Below are 20,605 nucleotides of genomic sequence, written 5' to 3'. Positions count from 1 at the left end.
AAGTTCTCCAATCCAGACAACATCCTGGTGACTCTCCTCTGCACTCTCTCCAGTGCAACCACATTCTTCTTACAGTGTACACAATACTTCAAGTCTGGTCTTAAAAAGACAACAAGGGATTTCTTTTGTGTAAGAAGACATGTTCAAACAAGTTATATGTTTGAATGATAGAAGATTTTATGGGGAGCCAATAAATGAAGCTGAGATGACCAGTTCCTCTATCATGTCTCCTGTCTGTTACATGTTCCTAGGCATGTCAGAGGAGAGTCTTCACCACTGCCTCCATTTCACATGACAAGCTATATACGTTTGCTTTGTCTGATCTGCCAGGCATGTGGGGCTGGTGCTGCTCCCGGCCCATCACAGTCAGTGAGGATCAGTGATAACATCCCCTCCTCAGTGATAATCAACATAGGTACATCTCACAGATTGCCGGCTGGTGGCGTAGTGGCATCAGCGCTGGACTTCGGAGCGAAGGCTCCCAAGTTCAAATCCAGCCGGCTCCTTTGCACACTTTCCATCCGTGCTGGGCTGAGCGTCGAGCTAGCAACTCGACCTCGTAAAAATAAGAAAGCCTGCTAGAAAAACGCCGTCATGACGGCGTCCCGATGACTCCACTCGGAGTTAAGGGCTTTCTTCTTACACCTCACAGATACGTACTTAGCCCACTGCTCTAGTCTCTCTGTAACTCATGGCCATGTCGTAAGCATGGTCCAAATGCCACTTATAGGCTCACAGGTGGCACCACTCAAGTTCAAGTTTAATTGTCATTCAACCTTACATAAATACAGTCAAACAAAACAGTGTTCCTCTGGGGTCAAGGTACAAATCACGTTACCAGCTGCACAGAGCACATAGCACAAATAGCACATATGGCTCCAATTTCTGAAAAACATGCAGCCACAAAGTAAAAAAAAATATAGCCCAAGTCTCTGAGTGGCATGACTGCAGTCTTGTCCAGCTTGTTCTTTCACAAAAGAAACACCGGAGGGCAGTAACGAGCTAACACTGAAGGACAGCACTGAAGGAAGAGGTCAGGTCCTAACCCAGTACCAATTCCAGTGTGTCCACACAGGCTCTCTCACATTGCCTTGGAGTAGCCTCTCCTGGGTGGCTGCAACAGGCGAGCAACCCAGGGCTTTGACATAGTCCTTGACACAACCGAGACAGCACAGCTTCCCCGCCAACAGCCATTGAACCAGTGAACTGGACTTGCAGTATGTTATGTTCCCAATGTCCAACAGGGTCTTGTGATCCCAATAAAAATGTCCAAAGCAATCACAGCACAATGGGACACAACAAGTTCAGGCGACAACACAACAGTATGCAGTAAGTCCAGTTTCATCAGTATCAAGCAACCCACTGATGGGATAGTCCTGTAGTACTCGACGTTCTTAATACCCACCAGTGACTTGCAATCATAAAAGAAGATGTACAGGATTAACAAATTCATCTTTGATTCGACCTGGAGTGGCTGCTGCATCCAGGTTTGCCACCATCTAACCTGAAGCCATAGAGGACTGCAGCAGATCAGCTGGTAGAGTAGCATCGCAGCAACAACCTCACGCTCAACATCAGCAAGTCCAAGGAAGTGATTGTGAACTTCAGAAAAAGGAAGTCGGGAGAACATATAACAGTGCTCATTCAGAGTTCAGTGGTGGAAAGGGTGAGCAACATTAAGTTCCTGGGTGTCGACATCTCATAGGATCTTCCTGGACCCAAAAAGTGATGGATGCAATCATAAAGACGGCCCTCTAGCATCTCCACGTTGTTAGGAATTTGCAAATTTCTACAGACGTTCAGTGGAGAGCATTGTTGCTGAGTGCATCACTGTCAGGTATGGAAGCTCCAATGCTTCCATAATGCTTCACAGAAGGCCACACAGAGTTCAGCCAGCTCCAGCACAGGCAAAGTCCTTGCCGCCATCTTAATGAGACAGGGCCTCAAGAAGGAGCCATCCCTCACAAAGGAACCTCACCATTCAAGACATGCCCTCTTCCTGTTACCACTGTCAGGCAAGAATTTCAGGAGCCTTAATAGCCATACTCAACGATTCAGAAACTGCTTCTTCCCCTCCATCATCACATTTCAGAACAGTCCACGAACCCAACCTCATTATTTCTTTTCTAAAAATGTCTGCACTATGTATTTGCTTTGTAATTTATAGAAATGTTATGTCTTTGCACTGTCAAGGTGGTGCCTGCATACAACACTCCTTCAGTCAACATCGTCTAGATAGATCATGAAATCATATATTTCACTTCTTTTAAGTCTTTTACATTAGTTTTTCATTTTGGATGTGATTCTGTAAATGTTAAAGACAGTGATTTGCTGTTTGGAGATCATTTGGGTGTTCCAGTGCTCTGCATTTTCCGAGAGGATTCCGGGAGGTAGAGGCAGCATGGATGTACCTCAAGGAGGACAGGCTGCGAGACGGCACACACGCCGATGTTTGATCCCAATTCGCCGATTAAAGCTTCCATCGTTCGTCAATTGGCCCATCACCAAGCACATCTTTCCCTCCCCCCCCCCCACTTTCTGCTTTCCACAGAGATCGGTCCCTACGTAACTCTCTTGTCCGTTCATCCCTCCCCCCTGAACTCCCTCCTGGCACTTATCCTTGCAAGTGGAACATGTGCTGCACCTGTCCCAACACCTCCTCCCTCACTACTGTTCAGGGTCCCAAATAGTCCTTCCAGGTGAGACGACACTTCACCCGCGAGTCTGTTGGGTTGCCTACTGTGTCCGGTGCTCCCAGTGTGGCCTCCTGTAAATCAATGAGACCAGACACAGACTGGGAGACCACTTTGCCAAGCACCTACACTCCGTCCACCAGAAAAAGTGGGATGTCCCAGTGGCCACCCATTTTAATTCCACTTCCCATTCCGACATGTCAGTCCAGGGCCTCCTCCACTGTTGCGATGAGGCCACACTCAGGTTGGAGGAACAACACCTTATGTTTCGTCTGGTTAGTCTCTAAACTGATGGCATGAGCATCGATTTCTTGAACTCTGGTAGTGCCCCCGCCTCCTTTTCCTTCTCTCACCTTATCTCCCTGCCCGCCCATCACCTCCCTCTGGTGCTCCTCCTCCCCTCCCCCTTTCTTTCTTCCATGGCCTTCTGTCCTTTTCCATCAGAATCCCCCTTCTCCAGACCTGTATCTCTTTCACTAATCAACCAAGCTCTTTCCTTCATCTTTCCCTCTTCAGGTTTCACCTATCATCTTGAGTTTCTCTACCCGCCCCCCCCCCCACGTTTTAAATCTACTCCTCAGCTTTTTTTCCTCCAGTCCTTCTGAAGAGTCTCAGCCCGAAACGTTGACCGAACTTTTTTCCATAGACACTGTCTGGCCTGCTGAGTTCCTCCAGCAACGTGTGCGTTGCTTGGATCTCCAGCATCTGTAGATTTTCTCTTGTTTGTGCGGAAGCTTGGAGATCGTTTGGGTGCTTCAGTGCTCTGTAGTCTCCGAGAGAATTCCGGGAAACAGAGGCAGCGTGCATGAACTTCGTGGCAGGCATGGTGTGGGGTGGGGCACAAGCCAATATTTGACTCCATTTCACTGATCAAAGCTTCTGTTGTTCACTGATTAAAGTGACAAGGGATATTGAAACATCACGGCGAATGTGAAACGTGAACACCTTTTGATCACTGAAGATCACTCTGCTATGCCAGTGGAGAGAGAAGAGCCTGTCACTGTGCCCAGAGAAGGTTGCCCAGATTTTCTGCTCCTTGAATGTGGCCTTGGACTATGGACTTCTTTCAGTCTTATAGTTTTCAATTTTCTGTGTTTTTCACCCAATCTTTCTCTTTTGTTTTTGTGCGAGAGGGGGATTTGATGGCTGATGTGGCTGCTCTGTTTTGTTTGTTTTTTTGTGTGGGGAGGGGGGATTTGAGGGTTGATGTGCCCAGTCTGTTTTTGTTTGCTTTTTTGTGCGGGAAGGTGGGGTGTGGGGGCTGATTATGCTGCCTTTATTTTCTTTCTTGGTTTCATGCCTACCCGGAGAAGAACTTCAGAGCTGTATACTTAGATAATAAATGAACCTTTGTACCACTGTAATAAAACAAAAAAAATGTGTCATATACGACTGTATTAATAAACCTGATTCTGATTCTACCAAGCATACAGACCAGGGAGTGTAAGGATGGGTGTTAGGAAGGCCAAGGCAGCTCAGGATACCCTCCCAGGCCAAGAGTAATTAATCATGATGTGCTCTGCGTCTGAAACTTGACAAAGTTGAAAAGCGACCTCACAGACTACCATCTCCTTTTACATCAGTTACATCAACAGTTAGTAATCTAGTCTAAAGCCAGGATACTTAGTCTCATACACTAGAGCAAACAGGTCTGTACACGTTTTACCTTTGACCTTTCCCTTGCGGTTGTTGCTGTGCTGAATCTAACAGTTAACACCATGAGGAGGCTGATGAAGAAATTGTTCAAGGAGAAAACCTCAGCTGTAACTGACCACTGCCACCCCAGTCTGGAAAAGGCAAAGAGACCTGCAGAGAGAATCCCTCCGGCATTGGATCCTGACAGTCTGAAACACATGGGAATGAGATGTGAACACAAAACAATGCACAAAGGATACCCAGCATGAGAAACCCATACAGCCCACAGCCCTTCCCAATAATAGGCACCCAACAAGCCCCAGTCTCACACATGCTACACTGAAAGGTTAAATGCCTCGTAACTCCTACAAATGAGGCACAGACCTGTCTCTACCCTAATACAGAAAGCTCACTGTTCTGACACAAGTCTCCCTGACCTGCTGTGCTCTGAGAAATGAATAGAAAGACAGAGAAATAAATGAAAGAGACCTTAGACCTGAATGCAAAAGCCATTGAGTGGTTGAGTATGTGAAAGGCAACGTGGAGGGGCAGACAAAAAGAAGTCAGGCAAATGGTTTTGCCCTTGTCACCTGTCTTATTTTTGCCCACTAATCTATCAATACGAACATAGGAAATAGGAGCAGGAATAGATCACAAGCCTGCGTCCACGACTGAATGAAGACAATGTCTAATCTATCTCTAATCTCAACTTCTGATTTGCACTCAGAGCTCCAATGATTCTCAACCCTTAGAGAAAACACCAGACACACTTCATCCACCTTGTATGACATTATTTCCATCTCATAGGAAATACAATGGATGTAAAAGCTACCAAGTTTGTGGAGTTGTTTTATGCTGCAATATCCACAATGCATTTACTGTGCATAATAGGAGGTACAAAATATTTTAACCCATCAAACCATTTCATCATTATTTCTGCTACATCGATCTCTAAATCTCCCATCTTGCCTAGAATCATAGCTGGACAGGAGACCAGCTTACCCACCATACCAACATTGTGCAGGAGAATCTGGTCAGTTCAGTCCCTCAAACTCTCCATTCAACCTTTCATCTGTTATTTTCCTTCAACTGCCTTTCCAATATGCTTTCAGATGTCCTGATTCTCACAAGTTACAGGACATTAATTTCAAATCATAATCACTTTTTGCATAAGTTTTCCTCACACCTCCTCTGTATCTTATACTCAGCGTGTTGAACCCATGCCCTCTTGTCCTTGAATATCTGTGACGGTAAATAGTAGCCAATTAGCCTGTTTAAACCAGTCAATATTTTGTACACCTATCAGATATCCTCCCAACGTTGCTGTAAGGCAGACATTCCCATTGTTGGAATCATTCTAATAAATTGCTTCCACACTTTTTCTGGGACCTTCACATCTTTCATGAATCAAATACAGCTCCACTCCAGGTTATGGGGAGGACCTGTATGAGTCCAGTGAAGAGTTCATAACCCAAAGAGTTTGCAAGTCAGAAATGTGGCCGTGATTTGAGTTCCCACACAGCAGCAACTGATAAATCCATCCTCCTGAACACTCATTCATACGTATGGACTGCACATAAGTTGGACCTTTGTAAGCTGGGAAGCACCTGTGAGCCCCGTTCTAAGAACCTCAATTTTGCTAACCAGTTCCCAGTGGGACTTTATCAAACACCCTCTAAAAATCAATGCAAACAATACTGATTGCATTTGCTTCATCAGCTTTCTTACTGCAACAATTCAGTTAGTCAAGCAGGACCTGCTTTTAACAAATCCATGCCAGTACTCTATTATAAATGCTAACCTCTCCAAGGGCCTTTTAGAAGATAAAATGCTTCTGAAAATTTCCAGCCTCAAGGGCAAAATAATCAATTGATGTTTCCAAGCACGTCCTTTTTGATTAAGGATATTTTCACATCCTTTACCTTCCATGTATTGAGGGAGCATTGGAAACTATGAATGTCTAAATGTTCCAGACTAACTTCCCTTGGCAACCCAGGTGACTCATTCAAAGCACTTAGAGTGTTCTGTGCAGTTCTGGTCATCACAACATAGGAAGGGGGTGGAGGCACTGGAAAAGTCTAGAAGAGTTTACCAAGATGTTGCCTGGATTGAAACATATTAGTCATGAGGAGAGGTTGGACAAATGTCAGTAGTTTTCTCTGGAGCACTGGGGGGGGGGGGGAATTAAGGGCGACCTGATAGAAATATTTAAAATTATGAGAGACATAGATAGGATAGAAAGTCAGTCTTATTTACAGTATGGAATTGTTAAATACTACAGGACATAGATTTTAATCAGTTTAAATGAGATGTGTGAAGCAAGCTCTTTTTCCACACAGCATGCCTGGAATACACTGTCAAGAGAAGTGGCAAAAGCAGATATAATAGTAATGTTTAAGACGTATTTACACAGACACATGAACAGGCATGGAATAAAGGTATACAGACCATGTGCAGGTAGATGGCATTTGTTAGATTTTCATCATAGTTGGTGCAAACTTTTTAAGCACTTAGAGAAATAAAGTCATTCAGGTTTACTTTTAAGTTAACTACCATTTTATTCCAAAATTTTTTCAAAAGAACTTTCCAAAATTTCCAAGAAGATTCACCATTACTTTTTCAAGTGACAGACAACAAATGTTCATCTTGCCACCTGTTCTCCCATCCCAAAAACAAATGATAAAAGTTCTCTAATATCACTGCAAGTTGCTCTCTATCTCCCCATCACAATTTATTGGTCTGTAGAATATCCACAGGATCCTTCCTTGATCTCACATGGATATCATCTTCTCCAAGAGTATACTATCTTAACCAGTACCCCCTTTCCCTTTTCCTGTAGTTTTTTTAAACGCATTTCCAGAAATAAAGATTGTATACCTATTCATTTTTGAAAAGTATTTCAGTTATTGTTAATACATCATATTCCTGAGTATTCATGGCTACAGCTCCATGGACACTATATGAACACTTCAGAATCAGGTTTATTATCACTGGCATGTGATGTGAGATTTGTTAACTTAGCAGAAGCAGTTCAATGCAATACATAATCTAGCAGAGAGAGAAAAAAAATAAATAAAATAAAACATAATAATAAACAAGTAAATCAATTATGTATATTGAATAGATTTTTTAAAAATGTGCAAAAACAGAAATACTGTATATTTAAAAAAGTGAGGTAGTGTCCAAGGCTTCAATGTCCATTTAGGAATCGGATGGCAGAGGGGAAGACACTGTTCCTGAATCGCTGAGTCTGTGCCTTCAGGCTCTGTACCTCCTACCTAATGGTAGCAGTGAGAAAAGGGTATACCCTGGGTGCTGGAGGTCCTTAATAATGGATGTTGCCTTTCTGAGACACCGCTCCCTAAAGGTGTCCTGGGTACTTTGTAGGTTAATGCCCAAGATGAAGCTGACTGGATTTACAATCCACTGCAGCTTCTTTCGGTCCTGTGCAGTAGCCCCTCCATACCAGACAGTGATGCAGCCTGTCAGAATGCTCTCCATGGTACAACTATAGAAGTTTATGAGTGTATTTGTTGATATGCCAAATCTCTTCAAACCCCTAATGAAGTATAGCTGCTGTCTTGCCTTCTTTATGACTACATTGATACGTTGGGACCAGGTTAGATCCTTAGAGATCTTGACACAAGGAACTTAAAGCTGCTCACTCTCTCCACTTCTGATTCCTCTATGAAGATTGGTATGTGTTCCTTCGTCTCACCCTTCCTGAACTCCACAATCTGCTCTTTCATCTCATTGATGTTGAGTGCCAGGCTGTTGCTGCAGCACCATTCCATTGGTTGGCATATCTCACTCCTGTACACCCTCTCATCACCATCTGAGATTCTACCAACAATGGTTGTATCATCAGAAAATTTATAGATGGTATTTGAGCTATACACAGTCATGTGTATATAGAGAGTAGAGCAGTGGGTTAAGTACACACCCCTGAGGTGCGCCAGTGTTGATTGTCTGTGAGGAGGATATGTTATCACCAATCCGCACAGATTGTGGTCTTCCAGTTAGGAAGTCGAGGATCCAATTGTAGAGGGAGGTACAGAGGCCCAGATTCTGCAACTTCTCAGTCTGGATTGTGGGAATGATGGTATTAAATGCTAAGTTATAGTCAATGAACAGCATCCTGACATAGGTGTTTGTGTTGTCCAGGTGGTCTAAAGCTGTGTGGAGAGCCACTGAGATTGCGTCTGCTGTTGACCTGTTGTGGTGATGGGCAAATTGCAATGGGTCCAGGTCCTTGCTGAGGCAGGAGTTCAGTCTAGTTATAACCAACCTCTCAAAGCATTTCATCACTGTAGATATGAGTGTAGACAGTCATTAAGGCAGCCCACATTATTCTTCTTCGGCACTGATATAATTGTTGCCTTTTTGAAGCAAGTGGAAACTTTTGTCCGTAGCAGAAAAAGGTTGAAAATGTCCTTGAATACTCTCGCTAGTTGGTTGGCACAGGTTTTCAGAGCCTTACCAGGTACTCCATCGGGACCTTCTGCCTTGCGAGGGTTTACTTGCTTTAAAGACAGTCTAACATCGGCCTCTGAGACAGAGATCACAGGGTCATCAGGTGCAGCAGGGATCTTCACAGTTGTAGTTGTGTTCTCCCTTTCACTTGGAATCAATGAAGATTATAAGGAAAATCATTTTTCCAATCAAGTCCATGCAAGAGTAATTAATCCAGTCCCATTTCCTCCATTCTCGCACAGTAGTTTTCCTTTCAGCTACTTATCAGTGGCTTTTTGAACACTGTGATTTAACCTGCCTCTGATAATCACTTCACATATTCTTTGCTAAATAAAGGTCTTGCATTTCCAGTTCTTTAGGCATCATCCATGAATATATATACCTGGAAGGAAGACTGTGGACATTACCTCTGGAATTTCCACCCTTATTTTTCCCAAAAACCTGGGAGATATCCCCTTTGGATAGAAAGATTTATACATTTAAACCTGATGTTTCTTCAACCTGCTTTAGTCCATTCAATGTATCAATTACATCTTTATTTAGAAACTTGAGTATTCATTTAGCAGTTCAGTTGCACGCCCTTCCTCTTTGTCCCACCTCTCCTCTTCTCAATTAACATGCTTTTGATAGATTTTTGGATTATGCTCTGGACTCTGCAGGAGGCAAGTACAGAAATTGCCAGGACCTTATCAGAGATTTTTAAATCATCCTTAGCGACAGGTAAGGTACCAGAGGATTGGAGGATAGCCCATGTTATTCCGCTTTTCGGGGAAGTCTCTAAAAATAGACCAGGAAATTATAGGTCATTGAGTCTGACATCAGTAGTGGGAAGGTTATTGGAAGGTATTCTAAGGGTCTGGATATACAAGTATTTGGATAGACATAGACTGATTAAGGATAGCCAGCATCGCTTTGTGCACGGTAGGTCATGTCTAACCAATCTTGCAGATTTTCGAGGAAGTTAGCAGAAAGATGATGAAGGCAAGGCAGTGGAGATTGTCTACATGGACTTCAGTAAGGCATTTGACAAAGTGCTACATGGGAGGTTGGTCAAGCAGGTTCAATCGCTTGGCATTCAGGATGAGGTAGTAAATTGTATGTGACATTGGCTTTGTGGGAGAAGCCAGAGAGCGGTAGCAGATGGTTGCCTCTCCGATTGGAGTCCTGTGACTAGTGGTGTGCCGCAGGATTTGGTGCTGGGTCCATTGTTTTTTGTCATCTATATCAACAATCTGGATGATAATGTGGTTAAATGGATGAGAAAATTTGCTGATGATACCAAGATTCAAGGTGTAGAAGACAGCTCAATTTCGATGTTTAAGAGGAGTTCGGATAGGTACATGGATGGTAGGGGTGTAGAGGAGTGTAGTCCCAGTGCAGGTCAATGGGACTAGGAAATTTAAATGTTTCTGCATGGACTAGAAGGGTTGAAGGGCCTGCTTGTGCTGTACTTCTCTACGACTCTGTAAGACTGACAGGAAGTATGAAGTATAATCCAAAAATCTATCAATCTATCTGATTAAGAAAACTTTCCTGAACATATTTGACAAACTATCTCATCTAGTCCTTTTACAGTATGGGAGTCCCAGTCAATACGCGGAAAGTTAAAATCACCTACTATAACAATCTTACTTTTTGCAACAGTCTGCAATCTCTCTACAGATTTGTTCCTCTGAATCCCTCAGACTATTGGCTGGTCTGTAATATAGCCCCATTAACATGGTCATACCTTTTGTATTACTCAGTTCCACCCATAATTTCTCACTAGACGAGTTCTCCAGTCTGTTCTGATCTAGCAGTGTCATGACATTTCCCTGACTAGTAACACCAGCCCTTCTCCTTTAATTCCCCCCACTCTGTTGTGTCTAAAACAACGAACCTCTGGAATATTAAGCTGCCAGTCCTGCCCCTCCTGCAACTATGTCTTACTAATGGCCACAATATCATAATTCCAGGTGTTGCTCTATGCTGAGCTCATCTGCCTTTCCTAAGATGTTTCTTGCATTGAAATATTTGGAGCTCAAGACATTAGTCACACCATGCTCAGCCTTTTGGTTCCTGACTTTGTCTGAGGTCTAACCAACATCCCTCTGTACAACCTCTCCACTAACTGTTCTGGCTCTCTAGTTCCACTTATCTCTCTTTTTTATTCCTATTTTTGCTTCCTATAAAAACATAACTATAGACTTTACTTATTTTTAGTCTCCACATTTGCAAAATTCTATTTTTGTTCTGCTGCTCTCCCTACACCTTGGTACAGCACGGTCCTGTTTTCTACTACATTACCATTCCCTTTCATAGCTTCTTCATTTTATTAATATCCTCAGGACCTCTTGAAATCTGTCTTGTATGCATTGTCAGCTTCATGTTCCAGGTTTTCTCCTTTTATCTTTTGGTCATCTTTGCTTTATTAAAATATCCTGGGTTTAGTTTTATGGTTTTCAGTTAATTCTTCATGATCTTCAATTAGTTTACTTGGATGTATGCCCAATTACAATGAAGAGATGTCAGTACATTTCCAAGGTGTCAATCAGAGCAGAACTGGTGATTGCTCCCTCCTCAGCTGCCCATTGTGCTAGATAGAGAATGCAGGTTTGACAAAATATTGTTAGGGTATGCAAATACCTGCAATGCATTTTATAGATTGTATACATTGCAGCCACAGTATACTAATGATATAGGGAGGAAATATGTATGGTGCACTGCACTCAACTAGGAAAGTAAAGGGTATTCCATGACAACATGCCTGAGTCACTTGCTGCAGATCACAGCTTCTGACCTACTCTGACTGTTGTTACTATGGCTGAAAAGCAAACTGCAGTTACTTGAAGTATGAAGTATAACCAAAAATGTTGTAGAAATCAAATAATGAGATAACCCGATAAATGAGAGCCTGGAAACTGGAGCAACAAATAATCTACTCAGGAACTGTGGGTTGGTCAAGGGCACCATTTGTGGGAGGAATCAAAGCCCTGCATCAAGTAATGAGAAAACCTTTCCGGTGTTCTTCTAAGTAAATACCCTGTGTAATTTCGTCTTCTGCAACCCCCAAAGGAACTAGACACGTCATTGCAGCTATACCAGAAATGCAGTAAGCAGTTTTTCCCTTTCCCCTTTGTCTCCAATCAAAGTGATCCAAGGCCTATAAAAGGTAAAGTACCAAAAAGAATGCACATATTTCAAGACCCAAATCCCTAAACAAAAAAAAAAGCACAAGACCAGTGTACAGGTACCAAGAGCAATTTGAAAATCTAAATGAACTATGGCCTCCATTTTAAGAAGATTGGATTGCAAAAAGAATGATGCTGAAGTTGTTTTAAAACCCATGTGTTGAGTCTGGACACTGCACCTAAGGAAGAATACACTGACCAAAATATTTTGTACCTTCAGTATGGCACATCATCCCAAGTGTCATTGGAACAAATTAACAATTAAATAGTTCTAAAAGTGTTAAATGATGAAGACAGGTCCCCTGGACCGGGCTTGCAATCCCTTTTCTTTACAAGATTAACGCTGATCCTATTATGGTGTTTAAGACTATTAAAAAGATTTGATTGAGCAGAGAGAAATTATTTTCTTTGATAATGGAGTCTGAATAATATACAGACGATGCCAAAATTTGACATTAAAATTAGAATGAAACTATTCACAGTAAAGTCATAACAATTTTTCAGAACAGCTTTCCAAAGAGTGAGTGATTTATGATTGCACTTTGTTTGTAAATTGTGTAATTAAAGCTTTTATTCAGACTACAAAAATATTGCTATTCATTTACGGTTTAGAAGTATAATTAAAGCCATCAATAACTCAAGTTTTCCAGAAAAATTGTTTTTAATTGTGCAACACTCCAATATTACATATGACAGTAAGTTTTACAGAGTTAAAGAGAATTAAGATGCAGATTGTCCATGTTCTAATTGAATGGTGAACTAGGTTCAAAGAATGCAATGGAACATTCTTGTTGCTTTGTCACTCACAGTAGTCATCAGAGAGTGGCATTGATGGCCCCGACAAAACATCCACAGATCCCCTGGTTCCTGCCTGGACTCACCTGCTAACTGTCTCAAAGAGCAAAGGTGCTGTAGCTGCCCCCAGTATTGCATTCAATACATTAACTCTGAAAGCAGGAGAGCCCACTGGGAGAATGGTCATAGCTAGCCTTGCCAGAAGAGTGAACAATGGATACCCAGGAGGATGTGCTACCTGCAACAAAGGGAAGACAGGAGGATGTGAAACCACTTGCAGTATTCATAATGTAGGAGACTGCATGTTCCCAGCCTACCTCTCTCTCAGCAGTAGATATGGCACTGATCAACAGAAAGGCAATCTGGCAAATTATGGGATGCACAAAAATGGAGCACTAATACATGACGTCAAGTACAATTGACTACAGCTCACGCACACCCCAACATAACATAACCCCCCTGCCCAACTGTCTTCAGTTAGTGCGGAGAAACACTACTCCCCACTGGGATGGAACTGCTTCTTCCCCTTCCTGCCTCTCCTGTTCTTACAGCTCCAACAAATGGGCTCATTGGCCCTTGCACAAACTTGCCACACTATACAGTCCACTAATATGATTTCCTTACATTTTCCATTCTACCATTCCCCAGTCGCTGAAATCAATGTTCCAAGTCCCTCAGTATTGACATCCAAAGGGACCCACATATCCCAGTACACAAATCACCGAAAACCTACCTACAGCTGCAGTGACCTGTGCCAAAGTTGCACGCTACATTTGTTCCTTGCTATATGAGGATTTAAATCTTACTGTCATTACTTTGGGTCTTTGTGAGGCTGCATTTGGACTACCTTGTGCAATTTTAGTTTCCTTACCCAAGGAACTAGAAGGAGATACTTGCCATAAAGGAAATGCAGCAAAACATTCACAAGACTGACTATAGTCATAGTCATAATTTATTGATCCCAGGGGGAAATTGATTTTCATTACAGTTGCACCATACAGTTGATGGGAGAATGGAATGTTGGCAGGCATATGTGAAAGACAAGGTTACAAGGTAATAGAATTGTTTAGTGAGTGGGTGCAGATGAACTGAGCGGCTTCTTTCCCTGTTGTAAAGAAACAAAGATCAAGTCTGTCTAATCTTTAAAGTTTAGAGCTGAGGTTCCCAGTCTGGGGTCAGTGAAAGTCTCGGTTCATGATACGGGTCCAGGGCACATATAAAAAAAACTGGGAACCCTGGTTTAGGGGAATGAAAGGATGTTTCAGTGAAACTTGAATACACTTACTGAGCTCAACAGGCCAAATACAGGGAGGATATTTGGATGCCTAGAACCAGGGTTGAGAATCCAAACATTTGTATGACCAGAGGCTTGGCCATACAGGGCTGAGCTGAGAAGCAATTTCATCCCCCAGAAGGTAGTGAATATTGAGGGAGCTCTGGAGTTATTCAGTTCATCCAAAACAGATCAACAGATTTCTGGAATATTAATGGATAAGGAGATGCAAGATCTGCCGTGACTTTAATGGCTAGGAAGTAATTCAATGGACCAAATGATCTACTCCTGTTCCTAGTTCTTATATAGTTTTGATAATCAGCAGATAAAATCCTGGTCCGCTTTTTTAAAATCATGACTTAACCTAAACCAAAGCAGTAATGCTTCACATACGTAACACTGTTACCCTTCCAATAAATCCACAAGTTATTTTGTACACAATCTCCAGTCAGATTTTCATTATAACTAGACTCTTCAACACCAACTCAATATCCACTGTCCCCACCACCCAGCCTCTGTTCTGACCACTGACCCAGGCCAGTCTCTGCCCACCCACTTGCTTGCACCCCCACCAACACCCCAATCTTGATTACCACAAGACTGACCAATGCCCAAAACACACCCCCGCCAAAAGCCTAGCTACCAGGTTGTCCATCGCTGCCAGAGGCTACTTGTTGCTTGTTGTTTTTCTGAAAAGCCACATCTACCGTTGATTCATTACCCGAAAACACCCCATCCAGCCCACGCCAACAATCTCCAGCAAAGTGAATAAATGGTCCAGCCTCTCCCCAGCTCAATCCACAAGTGTAAGACAGGCAGCCACTCACCCCCAGTTCACAGGCAGCCGTCAACAACTCACCTATAAAAAAAATGACAAAATTATTGACAAAGTGGAACAAGAAAGAGACTCTTCCCTAACCAACATCCAAAGAGGTTACCCCTCAACCTCTGGACCCCTGCCATTACCTCTAATCAATTCCCATTACTATATGCACAAATCTTCAGCCCTCCCCCTTACCCTGCCACCATCCTCCGTTCATTTCTCATTCCTTTCAGTCCTGAAGCCTCCCTCATCCCCTCAACTAACTCAGCTCCCATCTTTGTACAAATGTAATAAACAAGGACAATGGTAGACCAATGTGCCCCTCAAGCCTGCTCCCTCGTTTGTTGATCTTGGCCTCAATATCACTTTCCAGCTCTCTCTCACCCTCAACACCCTTGTATATTAAAAGCTTGGTTATCTCTGCCTTGGATAGAGCACAGTAACAGCTCTTTCAGCCCACCAAGATTGTACTGACCATCAAATACCTATTTATATTAATTCTATACTAATCCTACATTATTCCCTCTCCCCCCTTCCAACCTGCAGATTCTATCACCCACCTACACTGGGGGAAAGTGACCAATTAACTTACCAACCCACACACCCTTTGGAAATGGAAAAAAACAGAAACCCACAGTCACAGGGAGAAATGTCTGACGAATCTCATAGAATTTTTTGAGGATGTAACTAGTAGAGTGGATAGGGGAGAACCAGTGGATGTGGTATATTTGGATTTTCAAAAGGCTTTTGACAAGGTCTCACACAGGAGATTAGTGTGCAAACTTAAAGCACACGGTAATGGAGGTAAGGTATTGATGTGGATAGAGAATTGGTTGGCAGACAGGAAGCAAAGAGTGGGAATAAATGGGACCTTTTCAGAATGGCAGGCAGTGACTAGTGGGGTACCACAAGGCTCAGTGCTGGGACCCCAGTTGTTTACAATATATATTAATGACTTAGATGAGGGAATTAAATGCAGCATCTCCAAGTTTGCGGATGACACGAAGCTGGGCGGCAGTGTTAGCTGTGAGGAGGATGCTAAGAGGATGCAGGGTGACTTGGATAGGTAAGGTGAGTGGGCAAATTCATGGCAGATGCAATTTAATGTGGATAAATGTGAGGTTATCCACTTTGGTGGCAAAAACAGGAAAACAGATTATTATCTGAATGGTGGCCCATTAGGAAAAGGGGAGGTGCAGCGAGACCTGGGTGTCATTATACACCAGTCATTGAAAGTGGGCATGCAGGTACAGCAGGCGGTGAAAAAGGCAAATGGTATGCTGGCATTCATAGCAAGAGGATTCAAGTACAGGAGCAGGGAGGTACTACTGCAGTTGTACAAGGCCTTGGTGAGACCACACCTGGAGTACTGTGTGCAGTTTTGGTCCCCTAATCTGAGGAAAGACATTCTTGCCATTGAGGGAGTACAAAGAAGGTTCACCAGATCGATTTCTGGGATGGCAGGACTTTCATGTGAGGAAAGACTGGATTGACTCGGCTTATACTCGTTGGAATTCAGAAGACTGGGGGGGATCTTATTTAAAGGGATTGGACAGGCTAGATGCAGGAAGATTGTTCCCGATGTTGGGGAAGTCCAGAACGAGGGGTCACAGTTTGAGGATAAAGGGGAAGCCTTTTAGGACCGAGATTAGGAAAAAATTCTTCACACAGAGAGTGGTGAATCTGTGGAATTCTCTGCCACAGGAAACAGTTGAGGCCCGTTCATTGGCTATACTTAAGAGGGAGTTAGATATGGCCCCTGTGGCTAAAGGGATCAGGGGGTATGGAGGGAAGGCTGGTACAGGGTTCTGAGTTGGATGATCAGCCATGATCATATTGAATGGCGGTGCAGGCTCAAAGGGCCGAATGGCCTACTCCTGCACCTATTTTCTATGTTTTCTATTAAGATGGTGCCAGTGAATCATGGCAACGAGTTGCAAGCTGCTTATAAAACTTTTAAATATAGCTCTTCTGAAACACTGCAATCTGTGCCTGTAATTTCCCTTTAAACAACGTATTTTTGAACAATCTTAATGAACTAGTAATTTCATGATTTTCTCAAGGACTCAGTGGACTTAACTCTCAAGTATGCAGGTACGACACCTTTAAGTAGATGAAGGTACATCGCCATGGCTTGAAGAGAGGGAGAGGGGAAGGACTCCAAAGCAAACTGAAATGCAAAGCAGCTGAAGTTCCTGTACCCAGCATCTCGTTAGCAAATGTACAGTTACTGGAGAACAAGACTGTGGACCTAAGGGCAAGATTGCTGTATTAGAGGGAAAGGAGATAATGCTGCGTTCCATGTTTCACGGGGACCTTGCTCACTCAAGACATGCCAGACGTATTGGTAAGACCTGGAGGCTTATCGATACACGGGATGGACTGAACAGCTGATTCGGAGAATGAAATCATAATATAATAAATATAATCATCAAACAAGTAGGATGTCCATTCAATCTGATCATCTGTCTCAATACCACACTCCCACACTACCCCCACCCCGCAAGATTACTTCATATTCACTAGAATGTTTGCTTGATTCATTTCCTTACATCAACATTACATCAGCCGGGTGAACCTTCATCTTTGCAAATACATCCGTCCTTCAAACAAAGGTCAAACCTGCGCCCAGTACTCAAGGTACCATCTCAACAGCTCTTCCATTCAGGTTAAAATTTCCTTACCTTACACTCCATTGCCTTTACAATAAAGGGCATATTCAAAGTTCCAAGTACAAAACAAAGGAGCTGGTTGTGGACTACAGGAGGAACAGAAATAGGCTCACCCCTATTGACATGAATGGACTTGAGGCTGAGAGGGTGAACAGCTTTAAGTTCCTCAGCATACACATGACCGAGGATCTCACGTAGTCTGTACATACCGGCTGTGTGGTGTAAAAAGCACCTCAGATGCTTGAAGTAGTTCAGCAAGAGTCCTCACATCCTGAGGACTTTCTGCAGGGGCACAATGGCCAGCATCCTGACTGGCCGTATCACTGCCTGGTACGGGAACTGTACTTCCTTCAGTCACAGGACTCTGCAGAGAGTGGTGTGGGCAGCCCAGTCCATCTGTGGATATGAACTTCCTACTATCTAGGACATATGCAGCGACAGGTGTGTAAAAAGGGCCCGAAGGATCATTGGGGACCTGTATCACCCCAACCACAAACTGTTCCAGCTGCTACCATCCAGGAAACGGTACCAAATGATAAAAGCCAGGATCAACAGGTTCCGGGACAGCTTCTTCCATCAGGCTATCAGACTGATTAATTCATGCTGACACAATAGTATTTCTAAGCTATATTGTCTGTTCTGTTATATATCTTTCTGGACATACTATTTAAAACAAATTACTATAATTTGCACATTCAGATGGAGATGTAAAGTAAAGATTTTACTCTTCATGTATGTGAAAGATGTAAGAAATAAAGTCAATACAATATTATCAATTTCATGTTATAACAGTGGAGAGTGCCGAAGGATTGCACAAGAAGCTGGCAGATGGAGTATGATGGAGAAGAAGAAATTAGGAATGAAAAAGTAAATTTTGTGAGACTACAACATGTGATACCTAGGTATCTGAAGGACATAGTGCCGGAAGTATTGTATAATGTAGGTACATGAGGAAATTGATAAGGGTGATGGATGGAATGTGTGGCCGTTGCTGGAGCAGACTTGGAGGTAATTTGTATGTATACTTTATAGAACCTTGAGATTCATGTCCTTACAGGCAGCCACAAATTAAGAACCCCAATAGATCCCACTGAAACAAAAGAAGGCAAATACCCAGTGTGCAGAGAGAAAAAAACTGCACACAGTAAAGGTAAATGAATAGCATTCAGAACTGAAGTTCATGAAAGTGAGTCCACAGACCATTCGAATCCCTTAATTACAGGCCACAACCTCAGTTGAGCTCAGAGACAATAAAACCTTGTGGGGTAGCGACCTGAACTGGCCTGTCCCTCACCTCTGGCCCCGACACCCTGACCTTCTCAATCTGGCCTGCCTGTCGCTCAAATCATTCAAACGTTGGCCGTTTCTCACTCTCAGACCCAGACCCTGCCACTTCGATATGCTCTTGGGCCTGAACCCTGCTGTCCCATTTCAACTTGAACTGAACCCTTCCAATTCGGCTTGGTGCTCAGATAGATCAAACGTCACCCTTAAGCTTGGGCTTTGTCTCAACTCTGCCTCGCCTCTGCAGCATCAAATTACCTCCAAGTCTGCTCCAGCAACGGTCACACACTCCATTCCATCCATCACCCTTCACAATTTCCTCATGTACATACATTACACAATACTTCACGCACTATATCCTTCAGATACCTAGGTATCACATGTTGTACTCTCACTATATTTCAGTCGTAATTTACTTTTTCATTCTTAATTTCTTCTTCTCCATCATACTCCATCTGCCAGCTTCTTGTCCAATCCTTCAGCACTCTCCACTGTTGTAACACCAGATTCGGCATTCTTACTGCTTTTCCCTTGAACTGCCTCAAAGAACATATTTCTGAAATGATCAGCCTGAACGACTTGCAAAACCAAGTTTACCATTGTACCCTAGTGCAGGAGACAACAATAAACCATATCAAACTCTTTATATGCTCATTGTTTCCACCTCATAAATTCTCAATCCACCTACTTACCTTCGATTCACTACAGTACAGTACATCAGTTCTCTCAGTTCTATTTTATACAACTACCTACCCAACACTGATCCCCACAACACCCTCAACAAATCTATCACAGTACCCTTCCAACAAACCCTCCCAGTTCCCTTAAACTCACCCTCCCTGCATCTGAATCCCTTTCTTCTCCCTCCCACCACTACACCCCTCCACCTCACCCTCATCCTCTATCCCCACCACCACACCCTCATCCTCCATCCCCACCACCACACCCCTTCCCCTCACCATCACCCTCTGTCCCCACCACCACACCCCTTCCCCTCACCATCACCCTCTGTCCCCACCCACCACACTCCTCCCCTTCACCCTCCCTCCCCACCCACTACCCCTCTCCCCCTCACCTTCACCCTCCCTCCCCACCCACCACACCCCTCACTCTCACCCTCCATCCCCACCCAGTACCCCTCTCCCCCTCACCCTCCATCCCCACCCTTCTCCCTCTCCCCGACGCTACCCTCCCTCAGCCCCACCGACACTGACCGGAGTCACCGCCCGGCACCGCACGGTGCAGTGTTTGCAGGTAAACAGAGGCCACGAAGACGAAGAGCAGCGCGGCGGGACCCGATGGCAGCCAGTGCCGGGAGGGAAGGGAAGAACCCTCCGGCCTCCCGTTTCCAGGGAAGCCCATCACTGAGCCAAGTCCCGCCAGGCCGGCCTCCGCCCTGCACAGCATTCTGGGAGTGTCGGCAGGAAATCCTTTAAAGGGGAGGGCACTTCCCGCCTGGCGGTGACAGTGGGCGAGAGTCCGGGTTAGTGTCGGCTGGAGAGTATAATCCCCCCGTGATTCTTCATCTCGTCACTCGAGATTCAGTGTCACGCAACCCTGCCACTTTGATCAGGCCCACGCCTTCATTAACACTTGCCTTTCTTGGACCTTGCTCTCCTTACACAAGTCATCGGGTTTGAGGGGGTGTGGCCAGGGTTAATCGGGGTGTGCCTGGGGTCATTGTGGCTGTGTGATCCCTTGCACTTTAGGATTAGGTTTGAGGGCAGGGCTGGCGGAGGTATATGTTGGGTTGGGAAACATATGGGTGTGGAATTTTGTGTGGTGAG

The 20,605-nt window shown here is 43.8% G+C and overlaps 1 protein-coding gene across 1 annotated transcript in view; it reads right to left on the bottom strand.

Moving 5' to 3' along the window:
* tmem260 (transmembrane protein 260) overlaps positions 1–20,227 on the bottom strand; it is a 61,332-nt gene extending 41,105 nt beyond the window's left edge. Inside the window, exons 1-4 of the mRNA XM_072242057.1 lie at positions 20,033–20,227; positions 14,867–14,898; positions 12,853–13,004; positions 4,360–4,537 (exon numbers count right to left, since the gene is read on the bottom strand). Coding sequence (XP_072098158.1) covers positions 4,360–4,537; positions 12,853–13,004; positions 14,867–14,898; positions 20,033–20,225 — 555 coding nt within the window. The 5' untranslated portion in view covers positions 20,226–20,227. The remainder of the gene's footprint in view (positions 1–4,359; positions 4,538–12,852; positions 13,005–14,866; positions 14,899–20,032) is intronic.
* Between the last annotated feature and the right edge of the window lie 378 nt (positions 20,228–20,605).

The sequence above is a fragment of the Mobula birostris genome, chromosome 24 (genome assembly GCF_030028105.1).
Source record: "Mobula birostris isolate sMobBir1 chromosome 24, sMobBir1.hap1, whole genome shotgun sequence".
Taxonomy (NCBI): domain Eukaryota; kingdom Metazoa; phylum Chordata; class Chondrichthyes; order Myliobatiformes; family Myliobatidae; genus Mobula; species Mobula birostris.
This window is presented reverse-complemented; position numbering and strand designations above follow the sequence as displayed.